Source organism: Hyperolius riggenbachi, chromosome 3 (genome assembly GCF_040937935.1).
Source record: "Hyperolius riggenbachi isolate aHypRig1 chromosome 3, aHypRig1.pri, whole genome shotgun sequence".
NCBI classification, from domain to species: Eukaryota; Metazoa; Chordata; class Amphibia; order Anura; family Hyperoliidae; genus Hyperolius; species Hyperolius riggenbachi.
The window spans coordinates 291874556-291897732 of NC_090648.1; the positions used below are offsets into that span (position 1 = coordinate 291874556).

At 40.5% G+C, this 23177-nt stretch overlaps 1 protein-coding gene across 6 annotated transcripts in view; it reads left to right on the forward strand.

Moving 5' to 3' along the window:
- TMEM168 (transmembrane protein 168) overlaps positions 1-23177 on the forward strand; it is a 187685-nt gene that overhangs the window by 32652 nt on the left and 131856 nt on the right. For 5 of the 6 annotated variants that reach the window (XM_068276488.1, XM_068276492.1, XM_068276491.1 and 2 more), the window contains 3 exons: positions 13604-14913; positions 17155-17297; positions 19593-19867. In XM_068276488.1, the coding sequence (XP_068132589.1) occupies positions 13780-14913; positions 17155-17297; positions 19593-19867 (1552 nt within the window). In that variant the 5' untranslated portion in view covers positions 13604-13779. The other variant, XM_068276489.1, reaches the window with a different exon arrangement.

A 23177-nucleotide genomic window follows, 5' to 3' on the forward strand; every position in this document is an offset into this window, starting at 1 on the left:
GAATTTAGTGCTAAAGCTGGATTTGAAGAAAATCGTGAATCGAATCGAAATCGCAATTTTTGACAGAAATCGTGCGATTCAATCTTTTCCTAAAATCGTTCAGGCCTACATGAGTGTATTACTGTTAATCATGAAGATAAGGGCTTTTAATTACTGATGGAGTACAATGAGAAAACAAAAAACACACACCAGAAACTAATATATTATCGCCATACATTGTACTAGGAACATTATTTAAATGTTGAGATAACCAGGACAAATTAGCAAATACAATATGTGGGTATTACCTATGGTAACATTGTTTATTTGAAAACTATAGTGGATGGAAATGGAGAAATAGTGTATTCTTTTTTTTTTTTTTCTCATTTTTCCCTTTAAAATGCACAGATAACATAATTACTAAAAGCAAATATCACCCTCACAAAGCATAATTTGTGGCAAAAAAAAAACAAGATATAGATCATTTACATCTGATGAGTAGCAATAAAGTTATTGGTGAATGAATGGGAGGAGCGCTGAAATGTGAAAATTGCTCTGGTTTTTAAGCAAAAAACCCTGTGGTGCTGAAGTGGTTAAATTATAAGCTTGTAAATAGTGATGGAAGCAAAACGGAAAAAATGCACCTTTATTTCCAAATAAAATATTGGTGCCATACATTGTGATAGGGACAAAATTTAAATGGTGTCATCAGGGCTGTGGAGTCGGGCAATTTTGGGTGCCTGGAGTCGGAGTCGGGGAAAAAATGCTCCGACTCCTAATGAATTTGTAACTGTAATTAAAATAGAAAATATGATAAAATGTTCTATTTCTCAGATAATAGTCATTAAAAATAATGTATATATACAGTATATATACAGTAATAGCTGTGCTTAGTCCACAAAAATGAAATAAACCAATCAAAATTAGTTACTTGTGCTGCTTCAATAAAGCAGTCCCCGTATTTTTAAGGTTAGATATACATATGATTGTGACTGTATATATGATGTGTACACAGGAATCTCTTATATATACTAAATAACATCTATGCTGTAAGAATCAAGCCTGATGTGTAGCTGTGTCACTAATAGAGATGGTCAACGAGATGGAAATAATTCTGCATTGATGCTGATTTATGCAAATGTATGCACTCCCTTTGCTGATGAAATCAAATAATGTGATATGTTATTAAAATTTGGTTTGGTGACTACAAATTAAAGGGTAACTGAGACGGATGAAAAGTAAAGTTTTATACATACCTGGGGCTTCCTCCAGCCCCCTTCAGGCTAATCAGTCCCTCGCTGTCCTCCACCACCCGGATCTTCTGCTATGAGTCCTGGTAATTCAGCCAGTCAGCGCTGTCCGGCCGCATGCCGCTCCCACAGCCAGGAACATTCTGCACCTGCGCAATAGTGCTGCACAGGTGTAGTATGCTCCTGGCGGCGGAGTGTGTGCATGCGCACTACGCCCAACTGGCTCAAGTACCTGGACTCATAGCAGAAGATCCAGGTGGTGGAGGAGGACAACGAGGGACTGATTATCCTGAAGGCGGCTGGAGGAAGCCCCAGGTATGTATAAAACTTTAATTTCATCTGTCTCAGGTTTACTTTGTTACACAGTAGTACTATACTCTACATATGCACTCCCCACAGAGCTGCAGGGAATCCACTGAGAATGCTGTGCACATTGAACACAGAGGTGTTGTCTGTTTACAATCTCCTCATTCCCCTGCAGAGTACCTGCACATCATTCTTACATGTACCCACACTTACATTGCCTAGGGCCTGATAGATGTTCTTAGTTCCGGTTTGTACCTTTTACAAGTACTCTTACCAAGGACTAGTTTTAGTCTAAAGGGAATAAATATAGTAGTCTACATATCCTTCTCACTTCAGTTGTCTTGTAAAATTCCTAAGCGTTGGCAGTAAAGAGACGAATTTCATGTTACATACTTTTAATCAACAAAATTGTAATATGCAAATTAGAGGAGTCAGAGTCGTGGAGTCGGAGTCGGTGGAATCCTAAACTGAGGAGTCGGAGTCGGTGGATTTTTGGACCGACTCCACAGCCCTGGTTGTCATAACCGAGACAAACGGGCAAATAAAATACATAGGTTTTAATTACGGTAGCGTGGATTCTTTTAAAGCTATAATGGCTGAAAACTGACAAATAATGAATTTTTTTTTCAATTTTTTTTCTTATTAATCCTGTTAAAATGCATTTATAAAAAATAATTCTTAGGAAAATGTACCACTCAAAGAAAGCCTAATTAATGGCGGAAAAAAGATATAGATCAATAAATTGTGATAAGTAGTGATAAAGTTATTAGCGAATGAATGGGAGGTGAAAATTGCTCTGATGCATAAGGTGAAAAATCCCCGCGGGCTAAAATGGTTAATAATATATTTTGAGGTGTTCTATATCTGTGCCGCTTGTCATGAGAAAAATGATGAAAAAATGAGTTATTGGAAACAATTATTACCCTAAGAGAGCCTAGATTGCCCTGAAAAAAAAAATATGGTTGGGAATCTGGAAAGAATGCCTATGGTCCCATTTCATCTTAATTTCTGTGTATACCCTGTGAACTTTGCACAATAAACTTGCTCTTTTGTTTAAAAATTTGTATCTGATCAAAACCATTAGTATCTTAAAGAGGAACTCCTCCAGTGAAAACAATGTAATAAGTGCTTCATTTTAACAATAATGATATATAAATGATTTAGTCAGGGTTTCTCCATTGTAAAATCTTTCCTCTCCCTGATTTACATTCTGACATTTATCACATGGGGACATTTTTACTGCTGGCAGGTAATGTCAGTGGAAGGAGATGCTTTTTTTTTTTTTTTTTTTTTTTTTTTGGCAGTTGGACCCAGCTGTAAACAGCTGTTATTTCGTACAATGCAATGAGGTTCACAGACAGGAAACTGTCAGGGCCATGTTCCCGACATCACACTGTGGGATTGGATTCACCACAATATCAGCCATACTGAGCCCCCTGATGATCCGTTTGTGTAAAGGAAAAGATTTCTTATGAGAAAGGGGGTATCAACTACTGATTGGGTTGAAGTTTAATTCTTGGTCACGGTTTCTCTTTAATCAATTTTAATTGCTTCAAAATATTATTGTGAAGTTAGGGAAATATGTTATATTGACTTTCTTATTTTCCTGAGGAGATTAATTTTCACCTTATTTCTCTGCTCAGTTTCCTCCTTTCTGTAATCTCACAAATGGTTGCTTGTTTGTTAGTTACCAACATTTCCAGGCCAGAGATAAATAACAAATATCTCACTTGTTTTACCCCATGCTCTAAACTTTGGGAATTGACATTCACTGAGTTATTTACTTTGCAAGTCTATAATTTTCCTCGCTAGCCAGTTATTTTAGTTTTCCATGTGGTAATAGCCTAAGACCCAGTCCATACTGGCATTAAAAACGTACCAGTAGCGGATCGAAATGGAATGGATCGGAATGTATGCTAACGAATCCAATGTTAACCTATGGATCTGTTCGCGTTGGTAAGTTCCAACGGATCTGTTCCACGCAATCTGCTGGACAGACTGCAAGTTCTGCAGTTATTTTTCCAGATCACTGGATGTGCTGCATTGACTGCGTGCTAAAGGAATGGTGCGTCAGAGATGGAAAACTGATGCCTTTAAAAACTGACCGTTTCCACTGATCAGTTTTTACACTGATCAGTTTTCCATCTATGCCAGTGTGAACCGGTCCTTACTGAATTGACATTTCACAAAATGTTGTGTAAAATCAGCTGTTTTGTACTTTACTGAATGCAGTAATGCTTAGTGAATGGAAGCCAAAGTCTCACAATGCCAGGATGTGTGCACAACTCTGTATGAGTAAGAAGCAGCAGTGAGTTGCTTTGGAGAAGCTGGCTGCAGGTGGTTTTAACCACTTGAGGACCACAGTCTTTTCTCCCCTTAAGGACCAGAGCCTTTTTCTCCATTCAGACCACTGCAGCTTTCACGGTTTATTGCTCGGTCATACAACCTACCACCTAAATGAATTTTACCTTCTTTTTCATGTCACTAATACAGCTTTCTTTTGGTGCTATTTGATTGCTGCTGCGAGTTTTAATTTTTATTATATTCATCAAAAAAGACATGAATTTTGTCAAATTGACATTTTTCAAATAAAGTAAAATTTCTGTATACATTTTTGTTAAAATGTATTGTGCTACATGTCTTTGATTAAAAAAAAAATCCATTCAGTGTATATTTATTGGTTTCGGGTAAAAGTTATAGCATTTACAAACTGTGGTGCCAAAAGTGAATTTTCCTATTTTGAAGCAGCTCTGACTTTTCTGACCACCTGTCATGTCTCATGAGGTGCTAAAATTCCAGGATAGTATAAATACCCCCAAATGACCCCATTTTGGAAAGAAGACATCCCAAAATATTCACTGAGAGGCATGGCGAGTTCATAGAAGATTTTATTTTTTGTCACAAGTTAGCGGAAAATGACACTTTGAGACAAAAAAGAAGAAAAAAAAATAGTTTCAATTTCTTCTAACTTGCGACAAAAAAAAATGAAATCTGCCACGGACTCACTATGCTCCTCTCTAAATACCTTGAAGTGTCTACTTTCCAAAATAGGGTCATTTGTGGGGTGTGTTTACTGTCCTGGCATTTTGGGGGGTGCCTAATTGTAAGCACCCCTGTAATGCCTAAAGGTGCTCATTGGACTTTGGGCCCCTTAGCGCAGTTAGGCTGCAAAAAAGTACCACACATGTGGTATTGCCGTACTCAGGAGAAGTAGTATAATGTGTTTTGGGGTGTATTTTTTACACACAATTGTCCATTTACAGAGATATTCCTCCCACTCAGCATGGGTATGTGTAAAAATACACCCCAAAACACATTAAAATACTTCTACTGAGTACGGCGATACCACATGTGTGGCACTTTTTTGCACCCTAAGTGCGCTAAGGGGCCCAAAGTCCAATGAGTACCTTTAGGATTTCACAGGTCATTTCGCGACATTTGGTTTCAAGACTACTCACGGTTTAGGGCCCTTAAAATGCTAGGGCAATATAGGAACCCCACAAATGACCCCATTTTAGAAAGAAGACACCCCCAAAGGTATTCCGTTAGGAGTATGGTGAGTTCATAGAAGATTTTATTTTTTGTCACAAGTTAGTGGAAAATGACACTTTGTGAAAAAAAAAACAATTAAAATCAATTTCCGCTAACTTGTGACAAAAAATAAAATCTTCTATGAACTCACCATACTCCTAACGGAATACCTTTGGGGGTGTCTTCTTTCTAAAATGGGGTCATTTGTGGGGTTCCTATACTGCCCTAGCATTTTAAGGGCCCTAAACCGTGAGGAGTAGTCTTGAAACCAAATGTCGCAAAATGACCTGTGAAATCCTAAAGGTACTGATTGGACTTTGGGCCCCTTAGCGCACTTAGGGTAGTATAATGTGTTTTGGGGTGTATTTTTACACATTCCCATGCTGGGTGGGAGAAATATCTCTGTAAATGACCTTTTTTTTTTTTTTCACACAATTGTCCATTTACAGAGAGATTTCTCCCACCCAGCATGGGTATGTGTAAAAATACACCCCAAAACACATTATACTACTTGTTCTGAGTACGGCGATACCATATGTGTGACACTTTTTTGCAACCTAGGTGCGCTAAGGGGCCTAACGTCCTATTCACAGGTCATTTTGAGGCATTTGGATTCTAGACTACTCCTCACGGTTTAGGGCCCCTAAAATGCCAGGGCAGTATAGGAACCCCACAAGTGACCCCATTTTAGAAAGAGGACACCCCAAGGTATTCTGTTAGGAATATGGTGAGTTCATAGAAGATTTTATTTTTGTCACAAGTTAGTGAAAAATGACACTTTGTGAAAAAAAACAATAACAATCAATTTCCGCTAACTTTTGACAAAAAATAAAATCTTCTATGAACTCATCATACACCTAACAGAATACCTTGGGGTGTCTTTTTCTTCTAAAATGGGGTCACTTGTGGGGTTCCTATACTGCCCTGGCCCAAAACCGTGAGTAGTCTGTCTCAAAATGACTGTTCAGGGGTATAAGCATCTGCAAATTTTGATGACAGGTGGTCTATGAGGGGGCGAATTTTGTGGAACCGGTCATAAGCAGGGTGGCCTTTTTAGATGACAGGTTGTATTGGGCCTGATCTGATGGATAGGAGTGCTTAGGAGGGTGACAGGAGGTGATTGATGGGTGTCTCAGGGGGTGGTTAGAGGGGGAAATAGATGCAATCAATGCACTGGGGAGGTGATCGGAAGGGGGTCTGAGGGGGATCTGAGAGTTTGGCCGAGTGATCAGGAGCCCAGGGGTCTGAGGGCGTTGTGTGGGTGGGTGATTGGGTGCCCTAGGGGCAGATAGGGGTCTAATCTGATGGGTATCAGTGACAGGTGGTGATAGGGGGTAGGCCTGAACGATTTTAGGAAAAAATTGAATTGAGCGATTTCTGTCCAAAATTACGATTTCGATTCACGATTTCATTCAAATCAAGCTTTGTTCCCCCCCCCCCTTTGTGTCTGTTTGTTCCCCCTGTCTCTCCTTGTGCCCCCTTTGCCTCTTCATGCCTCCTCTGGGTCTCTCTCTTGCCTCCTTTGTGTCTCTGTGCCCACTCTGTGTCTCTCTTTGTGCCCCCTCTGTGTCTCCTATCTCTGTCTCTGTGCCTCCTCTGTGTCTCGCTGTGCCTCCTCTGTCCCCCAAGTTGCATCAGTTCTGGACATAGCTTCAAGCACGAGTTCAGCGATGCCAGTCTATCCACTTTGCCTCCTGCGGGCTCTAATGCATGGCATACTTCCTGCATATCATGTGACATACAGGAATCCAAAGTTTTGCCAAGCACAAGAGGCGGCAGAGGGCGATAGAGGATGGAAGGTATGTCCAACACTGTGGGCCGCACACACTGGGACTTTGGGAAAGTTTGAAGGCACTTCTTCAAACTTCACCAAGTGGAAATGACGTGATCGCGATATTCAACGCTTTGACGATTCTGAAATTGTGATCTTGGTGATCGCGATTTCGATTTAAATTCGATTTATCTTTCAGGCCTAATAGGGGGTGATTGATGGGTATTTAGTGGGTGTTGAGAGAACAAATGTAAACGATGCACTTGGGAGGTGATCTGACGGCGGGTCTGCGTGTGATCTGATGGTGTGGGTGATGAGATTTCCCGCAAGGGGCAGGTTAGGTGCTTATTGATGGGTGGCAGTGACAGGGGGTGATTGATGGGTGGCAGTGACAGGGGCTGATTGATGGGTGATTGACAGGTGATCAGTGGGTTATTACAGGGAAGAACAGATGTAAATAATGCACTGGCGAATTGATAAGGGGGGGTCTGTGGGCAATCTGAGCGTGTGGGCGGGTGATTGGGTGCCCGCAAGGGGCAGATTAGGGTCTGATCTAATGGGTGACAGGTGGTGATAGGGGGTGATTGATGGGTAATTAGTGGGTGTTTAGAGGAGAGAACAGATGTAAACAATGCACTTGGGAGGGGATCTGACGGCGGGTCTGCGGGCGATCTGATGGTGTGGGTGGGTGAACAGATTGCCAGCAAGGGGCAGGTTAGGGGCTGATAGATGGGTGGCAGTGACGGGGTGATTGCTAGGTGATCAGTGGGTTATAACAGGGGGTATAGATGCATACAGTACACGGGGGGGGGGCTGGGGAGAATCTGAGGTGTGGGGGGTGATTAGGAGCCCCCAGGGGGCAGTTTAGGGGGAAAAAAATAGCGTTGACAGATAGTGACAGGGAGTGATTGAGGGGTGATTAGGGGGGTGATTGGGTGCAAACAGTGGTCTGGGGGGTGGGCAGGGGGGGTCTGAAGGGTGCTGTGGGCGTTTAGGGGGGAGATCAGTGTGCTCGGGTGCTTACCGTGGTGGCTGCAGCCTGCCCTGGTGGTCCCTCGGACACTGGGATCACCAGGGCAGGAGGCAGCCTGTATAAAACACAATAACCGGCGGGTAACTGCGCAAGGGGGGCGGAGCCTGACGCCACCTCCTGATCGTGTGAAGCGATCGGCGCATAACCATGCCCGCCACCGCCGATGGGCGTATTGCGGTCGTTTAGGCCCAGTACTTGCCGCCGCCCATCGGCTGTTGGCGGTCGGCAAGTCGTTAATCTATGCTCACAGGGAGATGAGAGCGGCAACACAAAATGAGGGCAGAGAAGAGGAGGGTTTGGGACAACGTTTTGCGCTCTACTGATGGCTACACTAGTGGCTGGAAACGGGAAAGCAACATTTGTTTACGGACATTGGCCCTATCGAATTCAGTAGATACAGTATGTGGCTAGAGAGAAACACTGTAAGGTAAAAGGGAATCTAATAATTTCCTTTAACACTCAATATAGCTGCTGAGTTCACTTTAATGTTTACTCAATGGGCTGATTTGTTTAAACATGCTTTAAAGAGAAACTCCAACCAAGAATTGAACTTTATCCCAATCAGTAGCTGATACCCCCTTTTACATGAGAAATAGAATGATTTTCACAAACAGACCATCAGGGGGCGCTGTGTGACTAATTTTGTGCTGAAACCCCTCCCACAAGAGGCTCTGAATACCGCGGTACTCTGGGCAAACTGCCACAATGTAACAATGTTCACAGACAGGAAATGGCTGTTTAAAGCTGTCTGTAACAGCCAGAGCAGCTAGAAACAGCTACATAACTTGCCCACAGTAACAATGTTACCATGTAATACATGTCAGAATGTGAATCTGGGAGAGGAAAGATTTTACAATGAGCAAACACTGAATAAATCATTTATACATAATTATTGTAAAAATTAAGCACTTTTTTTTAATTAAATTATTTTCACTGGAGTTCCTCTTTAAGGTCACCATACACGCTCATCAACATGCACAAGTTGTAGATATACCTGGCAAACATTTGGAATGTTATAGCATTCATTCATTCAGTGCTGCATAGACATCCACTTAGAATGCTGCAAAACAAGTCTTATGCTGGGTACACACGATGAGATTTCCCGTTCGATTTGCGGATCGATTCGATTAAATCAAACATGTTCGATTGGATTTCGATCGTTTTTTTCATGATAGGTATGCAAAATCGACGGAAAAAACGATCGAAATCCAATCGAACATGTTTGATTTAATCGAATCGATCCGCAAATCGAACGGGAAATCTCATTGTGTGTACCCAGCATTAGGTTTTTGTTCCATTTTACACACAGCTTACTAATTAGAAAATACTTGTTTGCAACAAAAATAAAGATATATTTAGCGTGGTGTTTGAGAGATTTGTTTTCCCATCTGTATCAGGTGATGGGAACACAAAAACGGCTTCTGCTGTTGTGTAGCAGTTGTTCTGCTTGAAATGTCTTTCCTACAGAGTATATAATGAGGGCAATCATTTTCCTGCACAGTCTAATGATATCAGACTTTTCTAATTAAGGGTGAGCTATCAACCTTTTGTTTGCTGCCTGATCACCATGGCAACAAAACACAGTTTTTATATAGATTTAAATAAGTAATTCAATTTTATAATTAGAGGTGGTTGCTGATATTTTCACATGTCCTTGTTTCTAAGCTGTTCAAACCTTTTCAATTACAAGGAAATATTGCCAAAAACAAAAGTTTGCAGGTATCTATGATCTGCAGGCTGCCTTTGTATTAGGGGATGGGCTGCCACCTAGCAATAGCTGGTGGGATGATAGCAAACCCTGAATAATGCAACTTGGAAGTAAAAGAAACTATTGCACACAATTTGATGGGTACAAAATATGGGTTGCATCGGGTGCACAACTAAAATTTGCTGCCCCCACCCCCAAGGTCCCAGTGTTAAGTAACCTGTGTATGACATGCTCCCCCCTCCCCCCCCCCTCCCAATATATGCAGCAGATCCCAATACTTTACCTGCTTCAAGGAGATGGCCTTTTCACCTCGCACGGCTGAACTGAAGAGTAGTGAGGACCTGCCCTGCCGCCAGAGGCAGGTAAAGTATCGAGCTCTGCTGTCTACTCTGCAAGTCACCACAGGAGTGGGTCCCCCATGATGGTGGGGTTTGTGGAGATTATTGTTGCACCACTGCATTGCAGGTATTAATAGATCTTTATGCCTGGGCTTACAGCAGTCGGTCACATGTGGCATAGTTGACCAATGTGTTGTTAGATTCTGCTCCCTCCGGAGAATGCAAAAAGTGTTTTTCGGAGAGTTTTAATAGAACTTGATGGAGATTATTTTTTATTTTAAAAATCAATGTTTTAGAACTATCAAAATCAAGTTTGTTTTTTTCATTCAAATTATGATTGACTATGTTGATTGAAATAAATATTTTTGTCAACAAGGCTGTACCTACTGGTGTGTGACAGTTGGTTACTCTCAGGACAGCTATGCTACTCTTGCTGCCTTGTGCCCCAGTTCCTTTTGCCAACTTACCACACATTAAAAACATATTTAAAAATAAAATATTACTGTGGTGCTGAAAAATTCATTGGAGGCACTGGAATGGAAAATTAGGAACACCTTATTGGTGCAACTGCCACACTTCCTGAAATAAAGGAGACTTTGGTAAAGTTTGGCAGAATATTAATGGAAAGCTTGACAAGACTGTGTGCATTGAAATACTGGGTACACTGTGGTGAGGGGTGATATTGGCAAGCTGGGAGAGTATACATAGTGAACTGGGAAGCTAGGAAATCCTAATGAAGAAGGGAGGCTACAACACACATCCGAGTTAAGGGCAAGCTTGCAAACTGGAACAGAAGTCAGGGGCTCTGTATAAGGGCTGGTTCAGACGGACGCTTGCAGAGCGTTTACTTCCAGCGTTCGGGGCTTGGCGTTAAAACGCTCCCATTCAAGTGAATGGGAGCATTTGTACCAAGCTTTCACGCGCGTTTACATGAACGCGGCGTTCGGGTCCCGATTTTCCCTGGCGTTCAAGGAGCCCCAGGAAGCTACATGTAGCTTCCAGGGGCGGTTTACCGCGACGGGCAATGTCCCCCTAGGGGAAGAAAAAACGCGACCGCATCCGAACGCAACGCGAACTCATTGCCAACGCGACACCTCCAAACGTCCATCTGAACCAGCCCTAACTGAGGCTGTATAACCTGTGTCTCTTTTTGAGTACAGAAAAAATTGAAGGGGGATTACTGGTAAGCTGTGATACACAAGTCATGGGGTAACTAGAGTAAGAAACAAGGAGCACTGTAATGAATGGGTCACACTAATAGAGTACTTAAAGGGAACCAGAGATGAACGATTCACACAAAATAAACATATCAGTTGATAGCTTGTAAAGAATAAATGCTCTACCTGATAATTTCGCCACTCTGGTGTGCCTTTTTTCAGTGTTTTTTTTATCCATTATTGCTCCAGGAAATATCAAATATGGCCGCCGGCTCATACCTGTTCTGCTTCCGGGTTATGAGTTGTTCTGGATGTGCTGTCTAGGCTATATGAGACTATAGACAAGCAGGGCTGCTGCAGCCTTTCATCTGTCTGCTTTCAACTATTATTCTGGTATGCTGTGTGGCTGCCTGTAGGAAGTGTCTCTCATAGAAATGAAACTGCATACAGTAGATACTACTAGATAGACTGGCTGCACACTGCACACAGATACACTTGTGTGTGTCAGAGCTTCTTTCTCGGCAACAGCTTTCTCCCATGTCAACAGCTCTGAGTATGAAATCTGAGCCAGGAGGTGGCAGGCTTGGGCTTGAAAAGACTCCACAGAAGAGTGACTCAGCTATAATGATTCCAGGTCAAACATAGACTGAATCAGTCGGTGGCTTCTTATCACAGTTGATAACAGATAGATTAGACAGAGAAGAATAAAGGTGGCCATACACTGGCCCGATTTGCCGCCGTTTCGACAGCAGATTCGATCACTGGGATCGAATCTGCTGCCAATCGTTCACGCTACACGCCGAATTTCGATCCATTCCGTCCGATCGCGCCGTGCGGAAAATAACCGTCGATCGCCCGCGGGTAAAGAGCGCATCGCTAGCGGCGTTCGAGTGCCGGATGAAGGAAGCAATAGAGCTGCATACATTACCTGCTCCGCCGGCACGACTCCCGGGTCTCCACTCTTCTTCTCCGTCTCCGCTCTGGTCTGGTCTCCGGCATGCTTTTCTTCTTCCTGTCCCGGCAGGAAGTTTAAACAGTAGAGGGCGCTCTACTGTTTAAACTTCCCCCAGACAGGAAGAAGGGAAGCATGCCGGAGACCAGAGTGGAGACGGAGAAGAAGAGCGGAGACCCGGGAGTCGTGCCGGCGGAGCAGGTAATGTATGCGGGCGGGGGGAGCGGCGGCAGCACCACCACAGATTGTGAACGGTTTCAGGCTGAAATCGGTTCACAATCTGTTTGCAGTACAGGTAGCCATACGATCCCTCTCTGATCAGATTTGATCAGATAGGGATCTGTCTGTTGGTCGAATCTGATGGCAAATCGACCAGTGTATGGCTACCTTAAAACTAAAAGCAGGGTATGTGTTTACTGTCATGTTCCCACTGATAAATGTTATAAAATACATGAGGGTGCTTGGTCTCTGGTTCTCTTTAAAAGCTGTAGACATTGTAAAGCTGGGACACTTGTAATGTGGGATGTGCTACTATACTGAGGGTACTGGAAAGCGGGGGTGAATTACTGGGAGAGGGGGCAAACTGAAGCAGCCTACAGTGCGAATTGCAAATCTTTTATTAGGGCAATTGGAACGGTGAAGGGTTATAGCGTTTATTTCATGACATGGCTATGGTGCTACCCGCTAATTTTCTCTTGTGCAGGAATGGGTTAGGTATGTTATGAAGATCATTTGCTGGGTCTAGAGATAAAATGACTGATCCGGGAAAGCTGGACTGGATTTGGTTAAACATTGGAACAACTTTAGAATATTCACCTTGTTCCCATAGTGGGACAAGGTTTGCTTACCAGCTCCCGTTATTAGCTTAATCAAGATGTATGTATTGGGCAGGGGACACACCAGGCAGAAACACTAGGGCTGTGAAAAACGCTAGCGTTTTTGCCGCTTATGTAAGTCTATGGGCTGCATGTAAAAATTGTGCATTTTTGAAAATACGCAATGCTTTAATTTTCAAAATCTTATGTAAAATGCACAAAATGTATCTAAGTGAAGATGCAGGGGTGTTTTTTACATGCGTTTTTGATTTAATTTTTTTAATATGCTACTGTATTTACAGTAACTTCATAGATCATTGAAAAAAATAAAACCCGGAAATGCATACAAAAACACAGCAAGAAATGAAAAATGCACAGTGCAGAGAACACATGGTTTCCTGCACTGCCTAGTGTGCGCACAGTCTCAAAGCATCCTGGGAGCCCACATGACAGACATGGAAGGTACATGTAGGCAGTACAGTCAGGATATTCATTTGACTTTGAGTCTGTATAAAGCTAAATCATTGTATCATTGAGCGTCTATTGTTTGCTTAATTCTTAACATTATTTGCAGGTATTAGTGTAGCTATATATCTTATGTTCACACCCCTTTGTGTGTTTTAATAATTCTGCATTCTTTATAGAATACTGTGAACTCTACTTGCAGCTCTTGTTTCACCACATTTCATTTAATGTTTTTCTTATCACCTATCTCAAATTCTTTATTTACTTAAATATATATTTTTTTTGTCTTCTTTTTTAGGCTACTTAATGGAAGAGAACACGCAAAAGCAACTGCCACCATATTCACCTTTCTGTACCCAACATTAACTGCAATAATGAAGTAAATTGCACAAATCTATCAACGCAATCTATCTGCTATATGAGAAGTCAACAGTCCAAGTTGTCAGGAGAACCCCCTTCCCCCCACCTGTGTACATGTGCAGGTCACTCCGTTACTGTGTTAGTCACTGCCTGCATGCAGCCATGACTCGACTGGAGGAGGCAAATCGGGAGGTGAACATGCACTCATCAGTCAGATACCTGGGTTACTTAGCCAGGATCACTCTACTAGTTGCTATATGTATGGGCCTTTATGTTCGGTGGGAACAGACAGCTGATACATTGATATTGGTTATATTTATCTTGGGCCTTTTCATCCTTGGCATTGCAAGCATCCTTTACTATTATTTTTCAATGGAAGCAGCCAGTTTAAGTCTTTCTAACCTTTGGTTTGGGTTTCTTCTTGGTCTGCTTTGTTTTATTGACAATTCTAAGTTTAAATATGATGTAAAAGAGGAAGCTACAAAATACTTGCTCATCTCCTCCATAAGCATTCGAGCAATGTGTGCCCTTGTAGAAAGGATTTGTGGCTGTGTCCGGCACCGCCCTATCCTTCTGACCTCAGCTGAATTTCTAGAATTGACTGGTTTTGCCATTGCCAGCACCATCATGCTTGTCCAGAAGTCACTGAGCATCATCTTGCTTGTTACAGGATTTTCACTGATAATTGTCGACCTGAGAATGAAATCCTTCTTGGCTATTCCGAATCTCGTTATATTTGCTGTTTTGGCACCTGTACTCTTTTTCCCTTCACTAGAAATTCCAATTAATCCTTTTGCTTTGTCTTGCTTTTTCTGCTGCATTATCAGTGAGCCTCTTCTTGATGTGTACTTCAGTGGTCTTTCTGTCACAGAACGATGGAAACCGTATCTGTACCGAGGTAGAATTTGCCGTAGGCTTTCTGTTGTTTCCATTGGATTCATTGAACTAATATTTTTCATACTTGCTGCCTTTAAACTAAGTGACCTAAAGCTCTGGTATTTTGTAATTCCTGGCTTTTCCATCTTTGGTATTTTTTGGCTAATCTGCCATATCATTTTTTTAATCACTCTTTGGGGTTTCCATACTAAACTGAATGACTGCCACAAGGTGTACCTAAACCATAGGACAGACAACAGCCTTGACAGAGTTATGGCCTCAAAAGGAATGCGCCATTTCTGCCTCATTTCGGAGCGTTTGGTGTTCTTCAGTCTTCTGGCTACAGCAATACTTGGAGCTGTTTCCTGGCAGGTAAGGAAGAAGACACTTACTCACACACACTCACACACACACACACACACACTCACACTTTTTTTTTAATGAGCAGCTATATGTTTGTATTAATGCGAGGAGTTTGGATGTGGGGATGCACTACAAAAGGGAGGGCATCAGTATGGGTTGAATTTCTTGCCACTAAAGTAACTCGGCCACATGACTTGATAGTCTGTAAATTAGTGCTGGTATAGTGGGACTGCACTAGTGCCTTTATCCTTTCATCTGCTGCGGGCCGGCAAACTCATGTGGCCCCTAAAATAACAAATTGGCCATCTAGTAGGGTGCCTTATTCTTTGCTAAAAAATGCAAAGTTCACTGTAGTTTACAGACATAATTGTGTTGATCCCCATGTGCTTGTCTTCCCATTCTTTACACTGCCTTTTATCTAATCAACTGTTTCTTGTACAGCAGCATAAAGAACAAAACTAAAGTGACACAGTGCCCGCTTTATGGTGTTACTAAACCATCCTAGATATTAAGGAATTAAAATGTAAATGTTTTATTACAAGCAGCAGCTTATGATTGAAACATAAAAATGACATTCTTGAAAGTCCTCCTAAACACAGCAAGAAGGCTAGTATTTACTGATTTAGTACTAGCCTGGAACTCACTGCTGCTGCCCCCTTTTTCTATAGTGAAATGTGTGGTTTCCTACCAATGCCAGGCACCTGATTTCGTCTTCAAAGCAACAATCCAGGCACCACCATCTAAGTCTAATAGCTCACCCTTCATTCACAGGCACTAGAAATTGCTTTTTGTAATGTTTTTTAATTGGCTCCTGTAAATATATATATATATATATATATATATATATATATATATATATATATATATATATATATATATATATATATATATATATATATATATATATATATATATATATATAATTTTTTTTTTTTTTTTTTTTTTTTTTTGCAGTTTATTGATTTTACCACTTTTGCAATACTTAAAGAGGAGCTGTTAGGTATAGGGTCTCAGAGAGAAAAAAAACACATCTATCAGTAGCTAAATATTGGCTGTACTTACATTATATATGCATTTCACTGTCCACGTTTTGGATTTCACAGAATTTTTATATAGTATTTGCAGAGATTGATGCTCCTGACAGCTCATGGCAGGTTCCATGTTTGACTGTCTTGTATGAAGCCAATTGTGATGTAATATCCTCCCTTACCCTGCTTCCTGATTGATGATTCTTTAGCCCTCCCAAGTTCCAGCCCTCAGACACTACCACCAGTCTCTGGTCTTACGGGGCATATTGTCTGTCACTCAGTGGGGGGGGGGGGGGGCGATCAAGCTGTCAGTGGGGGGAGGGAGGGTGCGGGCGATCGTCCCGGGGAGGCTGTCAGATGAACAGAGGTGAGCCGTTTTAGTTCTATACTGAGAAGTCCTGATCCTTTCAATGATTTGAATCGGATCATTGAAAAGATCCGGATCTTTGAACCGAATCTTTGAATCATTTGCAGCAGAGTGAGAGAAGCTGCAGTTCCTGTTTCTTCCAGACATCCACTGTGAACCGAATCTCGGATGATTCGACTCACAAAAAAGATCCGGATCAAAGATCCGAATCGTTCATGATCCGGACAACACTACTGTGCAGTGAATATTAATTAGCCATGTGGCTAGGAACAATAGCGGACTAGTGCAGTATACTCTAACGCAACATGTGCACTGTAAACAGCACATTGATTTTTCAGTGCTGTGAGTTGGGCTGCAAGTTACAGGCTGCTGTAACATGAGCCTGTAACTTCCCACTGTGAAAGCAGCCTTAGGGCGGGATAGGGAAATGAAGGGGAGGACCAAGGGAGTGCAGTAGGGAGAAGAAGCAGCCCCAGTATGCTCTGCAGTATCTGTTATGCGGCCTGCAACCTCCTTAGGAGCTTGGGAATAAAGAGGATTGCTATTCAGCCAACAACAAAGTAAGAGAGATTTTTAACTTCAGTTTTGCCTTTTTGGCTTCCTTCTAAACTGTTTAACACAGGAGAATAGAGGTTTAAAGTAGCCTAAGGCCTCGTTTCCATCTCTGCGCTTCTGTCCACTTTTCAGCAACATGTATAAATCTGTAACATTGATGTGCTGATAAAAAGCGGACAGAAGCGGACTAGAAACAAGGCCTTACAGTTACTCTTTAAAAATGAGGGTTCTTCTCTTTTTTTTTTTTTTTTTTTTTTTTCTTTGCAAATTACTGATAGTGTTTAACTTTTTTTTTTCTAGCCAACCAATGGGATCTTTATGAGCGCGTTCCTTATCGTTTTGCCACTTGAGTCCATGGCACATGGTCTGTTCCATGAACTTGGTAGCTGTTTGGGAGGGACTTGTGTTGGTTATGCAGTTGTAATTCCCACAAATTTTTGCAGGTAAGATCATTTCATCTGTTCTTTGTATTGATACTGCTTATTTTGGTATGCAAACCTATAATGCTATAGAGCTGATTAGAAGTTGCCTATAATTGCATTTCAAAATCAAAAGCTTTTGCCAACTTTAACACTTTTTTTTTTTTTTGATGTAGGAATGTACTGGCACTTAAGGGGCCAATACACTGGTTGTTTTCAGCGATCGATCGATTGATTCTATGGAATTGATCGATCAGAATCTTTCTGATTCCCCAAATCGATCAATTTGCAGATGATTTGATCTATCTGACAGGATGGAAGGTCTAGGTCGATCTGCTGCTGGCAGCAGATCGATGGCCCATAGAGTTGCATTGGATCTAATGGTCCAATAATGCATTTAAATCGATTTCCAATAGATTTCAGTCTGAAATCTATTGGAAATCTTATCCTAGAGTGTGGCACACATCAGATTCCTGTCAGATTTTGACTTGACGGGCATCTGACAGAAATCCTATCTGATGATCAAATCTGCTGAAAATCTATAAGTGTATGGCCATCTTTAGAGTATCTGAACTTCTGTGAATTACATTGCACTGAGTTACAGATCAGACACACTGGAAGAAGATCAGCAGCCAACCTAAATGCTCATTGGTCCATGTGAGGGACACTTTTCTGGGACAGTTATTTTAAAGGACTTCACATGAAGGTGTCCATATCATGAGAGATTGTTGGGCGCATGCACTGCTAATAAAGTTACTTGCCTGGTTTTAATGTGATTCACTTGCTATAAAGTTGTCTGCCTCACTTTTTTTTCTTCAGATGCTAATCGGCTACGACCGCAACAGTTTGTTTTGTGGTAATGGTGCTTTGAAACCGCTGTCCTGCCTTCATTACTTTTTTTTTCTTCTTTTGGTAACTGAGGCAGTCAGGAAAGGTTTTGCAGCTGCAGACTCAATTATTGATGCAAGTATATAGTATTGATAAATCAGCTGATTTATATTTGCTAAGTACAATGCTGATGTGTACTGTTTATGCAGCTGGAGAGCGAATAATATCATCATCTATCACTCTTGCGTTGACTGACTCCTTGGGCCGAGCTATGGCTGGAGATTCTTGCCTTAGTCTTGCATGCCTCTTAGATTTTTTTTTTAATAACCTCTAAGTAATGTATAAAGCGAATAGTCCTTGGCAGACACAGCTAATATGTAAACACAGGATGTTAACCCCTTTGTCTACTTTCATGAAAGCAGAACATAGACACACTGCAGATTTATTGCAGTAGTTTTTTGCAACGCTTATCTTGTCCCTGTATATAAACACCTGTAAACAGTTGGTTCTGTTTTCTATTTTTAGAACACTGAGTTAGTATATCACCATCTTGTGGCCAAAAAAGTAAAACTCCATCCAAATACACCATTAGACACTTTCCCATAGAAAAATTAAAAAAACATTTTCATTATTTTCTAACTCCTTCCACCCCTACCTCCAAAATAAAATATAATTGCCATACATTGTACTAGGGACACAATTTTAAACATTGTAATAACTACGTCAAATGGGCAAATAAAATGTCTGTTTTATCTACAATAGCACATTTTATTTTTAAACTACAATGGCTGATTGGCTGAAAACTGAGAAACTGTAGGACTTTTTTTTTTCATTTTTTTTTCTTCCCTGTAAAATGCATATAAAATAATAAAATTCTTAGAAAAAAGTATTGCCCAAAGAAAGCCTAGTTTGTCCCGCAAAAAATATATAGATCATTTCAATGTGATAGGAAGCGATAAAGTTATTACTGAATGAATGGGAATAGCTTTTGAAGGGGAAAAAACTGTAGTACAGAAGTGGTTAAGCTGTAACAAAGAAATGTTTTTCTTTAAAGGTTATAATGATGATGCTTATAGTTTAGAGCTGAGAGGAAGTCCTGAGTTGGGGTTCATTTTAAATAATTAATCTAGCCTTAACCAATCTATCAGGCTGGAGTCACACTGTGCAAATTGCATAACACATGCATTATTTGTGAACTACAATGGAGACTTAACAAAATGTTAATTCAAAGCCTGCATGCATAATGCAATCCATTACAACACAGAAATATGATCATCCCATGGAAGTGTTGCAGAGTTTTGTAATCTAGCAAGTGTTCAAGGCTTTAGACTGGGAAGGTGCATATTTTGATGAAAAATCTAAACGCTTTAGAGCTTAAAAGTGTGGGAAAAGGATTTTGTTGAAGCAACCATATTTTTATTTGGATCTACTCAATAATATTCTCTGCTTCTCGACAAATCTTATCTTTCTATTTTTTTTCATGCCAAACAGCCCAAATGGACAACCCATGCTGCTTCCACCAGAGCATGTGCAAGAATTAAACCTGCGTTCCACAGGAATGCTGAATTCCATCCAGAGATTCTTTGCCTCACATATGATAGAAACATATGGCTGTGACTACTCCACAAGTGGCCTCACATTGGATAACTTGCACTCGAAGGTGAAGTCTTTTCTGGAATTAAGAACATCTGATGGCCCCAGGCATGACACTTACATAATATATTACAGTGGACACTCTCACAGCACTGGAGAATGGGCTTTAGCAGGTAGGTGTTTACCTTTTATACCACTGATATTTGCAGTCGAAGAATATTCCAGTTACACAATAGTGTCATTTTCAGATTTAGTTGGACAGAGATTATTTTGTTGGTCTCAGGACTTCTGTTAATCTGTGGATTATTTACAGATCATTTCCCCTTTAAGATCTCCAGAATACTACCATTCTAAACAGAACTGAAGGTTATTTGTTGATATGCATATCTTCAGTAAGTAATATGTTGCAACAGATGGCTCAGACTGCTATGGGCTTTACCTATTTCCCCTAATGCTGGGTACATGCGTTACGTTTTTTCGGAACGATTTCACACTCTTTCGCGCTCGATTCTATTATCATTATCTTTTTCCAGTCATCGCTATGAGAAATCAAGCTTGGAAACGATCGGGAGCAATATCGGACATGATGGATTTTATTTATCTGATCCATCGATTGCACAAAAAAACATCACATGTGTACCCAGCATTAGAGCTAGACTAATTTGGGCCACTACAGTGTAACAAAATGGACTAATGATGAATTTGGTGAAAATATCAGTTTTCCTAATATGTAAGGTGAAGCATGAAAGATAATTGGAGAGGAAACCCAGTGCTGTAATCAGGGGAGATAGCTACTGCAATCCCTAAATAGATATCAAGAATAAAAGAGGGGAATTTGCTGTTTACCATTGTGTTATCCACCCCCCTCCAGTCCGTCTGCATTTATTGGTGTCCTCACTGCACTGTGCAGATGGGCACACTGTTGTGCTATGCACACTCTGCATTTCTAATTACAGGGGAACACCTGAGACTGCAGGTACTGTATGTATGAGTCCACTCGGGCAGGGTGAATGACTGATAACCAGTGTTAGTGGGAACGATGGTTGGGGAATGGAGGTTCCTGCCATTTTATTTTCGTCAAGCATTTTTACCTGTTTTCTTTAACAGCTGAATGAGTTATTATGCTAGTACATACAGTACAGATTCTTTTGTAAACATTAAGCTCTTATTAGTTTACTCTCAAATATAGAGTAAGGAGTAAATTAAAGGGTACCTGAAATATTATATTTTGATAAAGTTTAATTGACAAGGATCCTGTTGATTAGACTTATGTCTGAGGTTATTTAATTAGTGGAAGTAATCTCCCATTTGGAAATATTAGAAGGTGAACCAGGGTTGTATGGGGATATGGTTTTGCTTCCAGTCTAGTACAAGAATCTTTGTCATCATTTCTCTGTCTTAAAAGTTGTTATGCCACTCCAACCCCCCATGGTAACAGGAGATACTGTCTCCCCCACAAGGTAGCTAGCCATCTGGCTTCTATTATTGAGGGTTGGAGGATGGGAAATTCCTTTGCCAGCACTGGACAAAGCAGCCTGTTTAACTCTTTCAAACCTTGAATAGGAGTTACCCAAGAATTCTAACAAGAATGTATTTGTACAATAACTATAGCATCTTTAGAATAGTGAGTTATATGTAAGAACATATATATAGTTAGTAATGAGTAGATAGTTTATAATGAGTACATTTGTTTAGTATAAGCTTATATGTGTTAGCAAATAGAACTAAGTATCATTTGAATCAACCAATCAGAAGGCAGCTTGGAATCTGATACGTCAGAAGTTCGGGTTGTTATTTAAATAAGGAGAAGGGGGGTTGAGCGAGCTCACACACGCTGGTCATTCTTAGATGGACTTTGGACTGAGCACACACACCTAAGTCCTACTATTCTCACAAACATTTCAAGACAAAGAAACTTTATTTAATTCTTATTTTATTTAAGATCTTTAATAACTCTTTTATTTTACTTAGAAGACTTGTACTATGGACTTTGTATATTTATAAGCTGAAACAATAAACCTCATTAAAAGGTGATTTTTGTTCAACGCCTATCTCTGACTGGAGAACAAAGACATTGCTGGAAAAATTCACAAAAGCTTCTATTTAACATAGTGGCGAGCCAACAAAGGACTTGGAAAACAATATTTTCACTTTCATCACGGGGGAAGATTGATATTTGGAAGAATTTTTATTCATTTTTTTTTGAACTTTGATTTTGGCGGGAAAAAATCTTCCTATCTCTGAAAGTGTTGGAAGTTTTCCAAGAGAATCTACAGAGGCTTAAAGTGACGGTTTTCCAGAGGCCATCGACTAGAGTCTGATAAGTATGGATTTTATTAATTTTTCCGCAGAGAAGAGTAATTTGGTGTTTAAGGATTTAGGGACATGTACTAAAGATTCTGAGTTGTGGATTTCTATGTATAGCCAATGCATGGCTGCTAATGAAGAAATAGATTCTTCTAGATTTACTTTGTGTAAGATTAAAAAGAAAACGAAAAATGTAATGAAGTTAGTACAGATGTTTAATTCTTTAATTATTGGTGAGGCAAAGGAGTCACAAGTTACAACAGACGTGCAATCTGCATCTCAGATTTGTACGGTTCAGCAAAAGTCAGAGGGCTGTCCAAACTGCGACATTTTAGCAGCATATTTAGAAGAATTGGAGAAGCAATTAGAATTTAGGACACAGCAAATGCTAGAAATGCAGAGAAAAAATATTTCTGTGGTTACTAAATCTGGCACAATTACAGACCCATCAGTTTCTCCATTAAGGGCTCCACCTAGTGGTTGTCCTAGTAAACAGCATGTATTTCCAGATCCATTGACATGTGTTGAGGGTGATAGCAGCCTGAATGCTGAACATAAAGAGGATGAAGATGAAGAAGAAGAAGCACTTACTCCCAGGCAATTAATTAAAAAAGAAATGCTAGATAGAGCTAGAAAATTAAAATTAAAAATACATGATCAGTTGATGAAGATATTTAAGATGCTTCCACCTTTTAATAAAAGTTTGGATGCCGTTGAATTGATCACAATATTTGAGGATTTCACGGACCGTTTTAATTTATCTCAATTACAGAAAAACACTTTGTTCCGTTTGTGGTTACCTAGTCACATGAGTAAACGGTTAGAACCAAGTGTTATTTTATCAGCTGGAGGTGATGAAAGACACCACACTGAGGATGATAGACTAAGACAGTTATTAAAGTTTATGACAGGAGATGACGTTCCAAATTTGGATTTGTTAGAGTCATTAAAGGCGACTCTTGAAACTGATCCTTTTGAATTCAAACAGAAATTCTTAAAGATATATAACATGCTGTTTACAGTAGAGGATGAGTCAGATTCAGCTTTAAGGAAAGCTTTTGTTAAGAAATTTCAGTATTTAGACCCTATCTCAGCTACTATCGCGGTAGAAAAAGAGAATCTGAATCAAATAGCTGCGTTTATTGACAAAATTCGCAGGCAGATCAGAACTAAGAA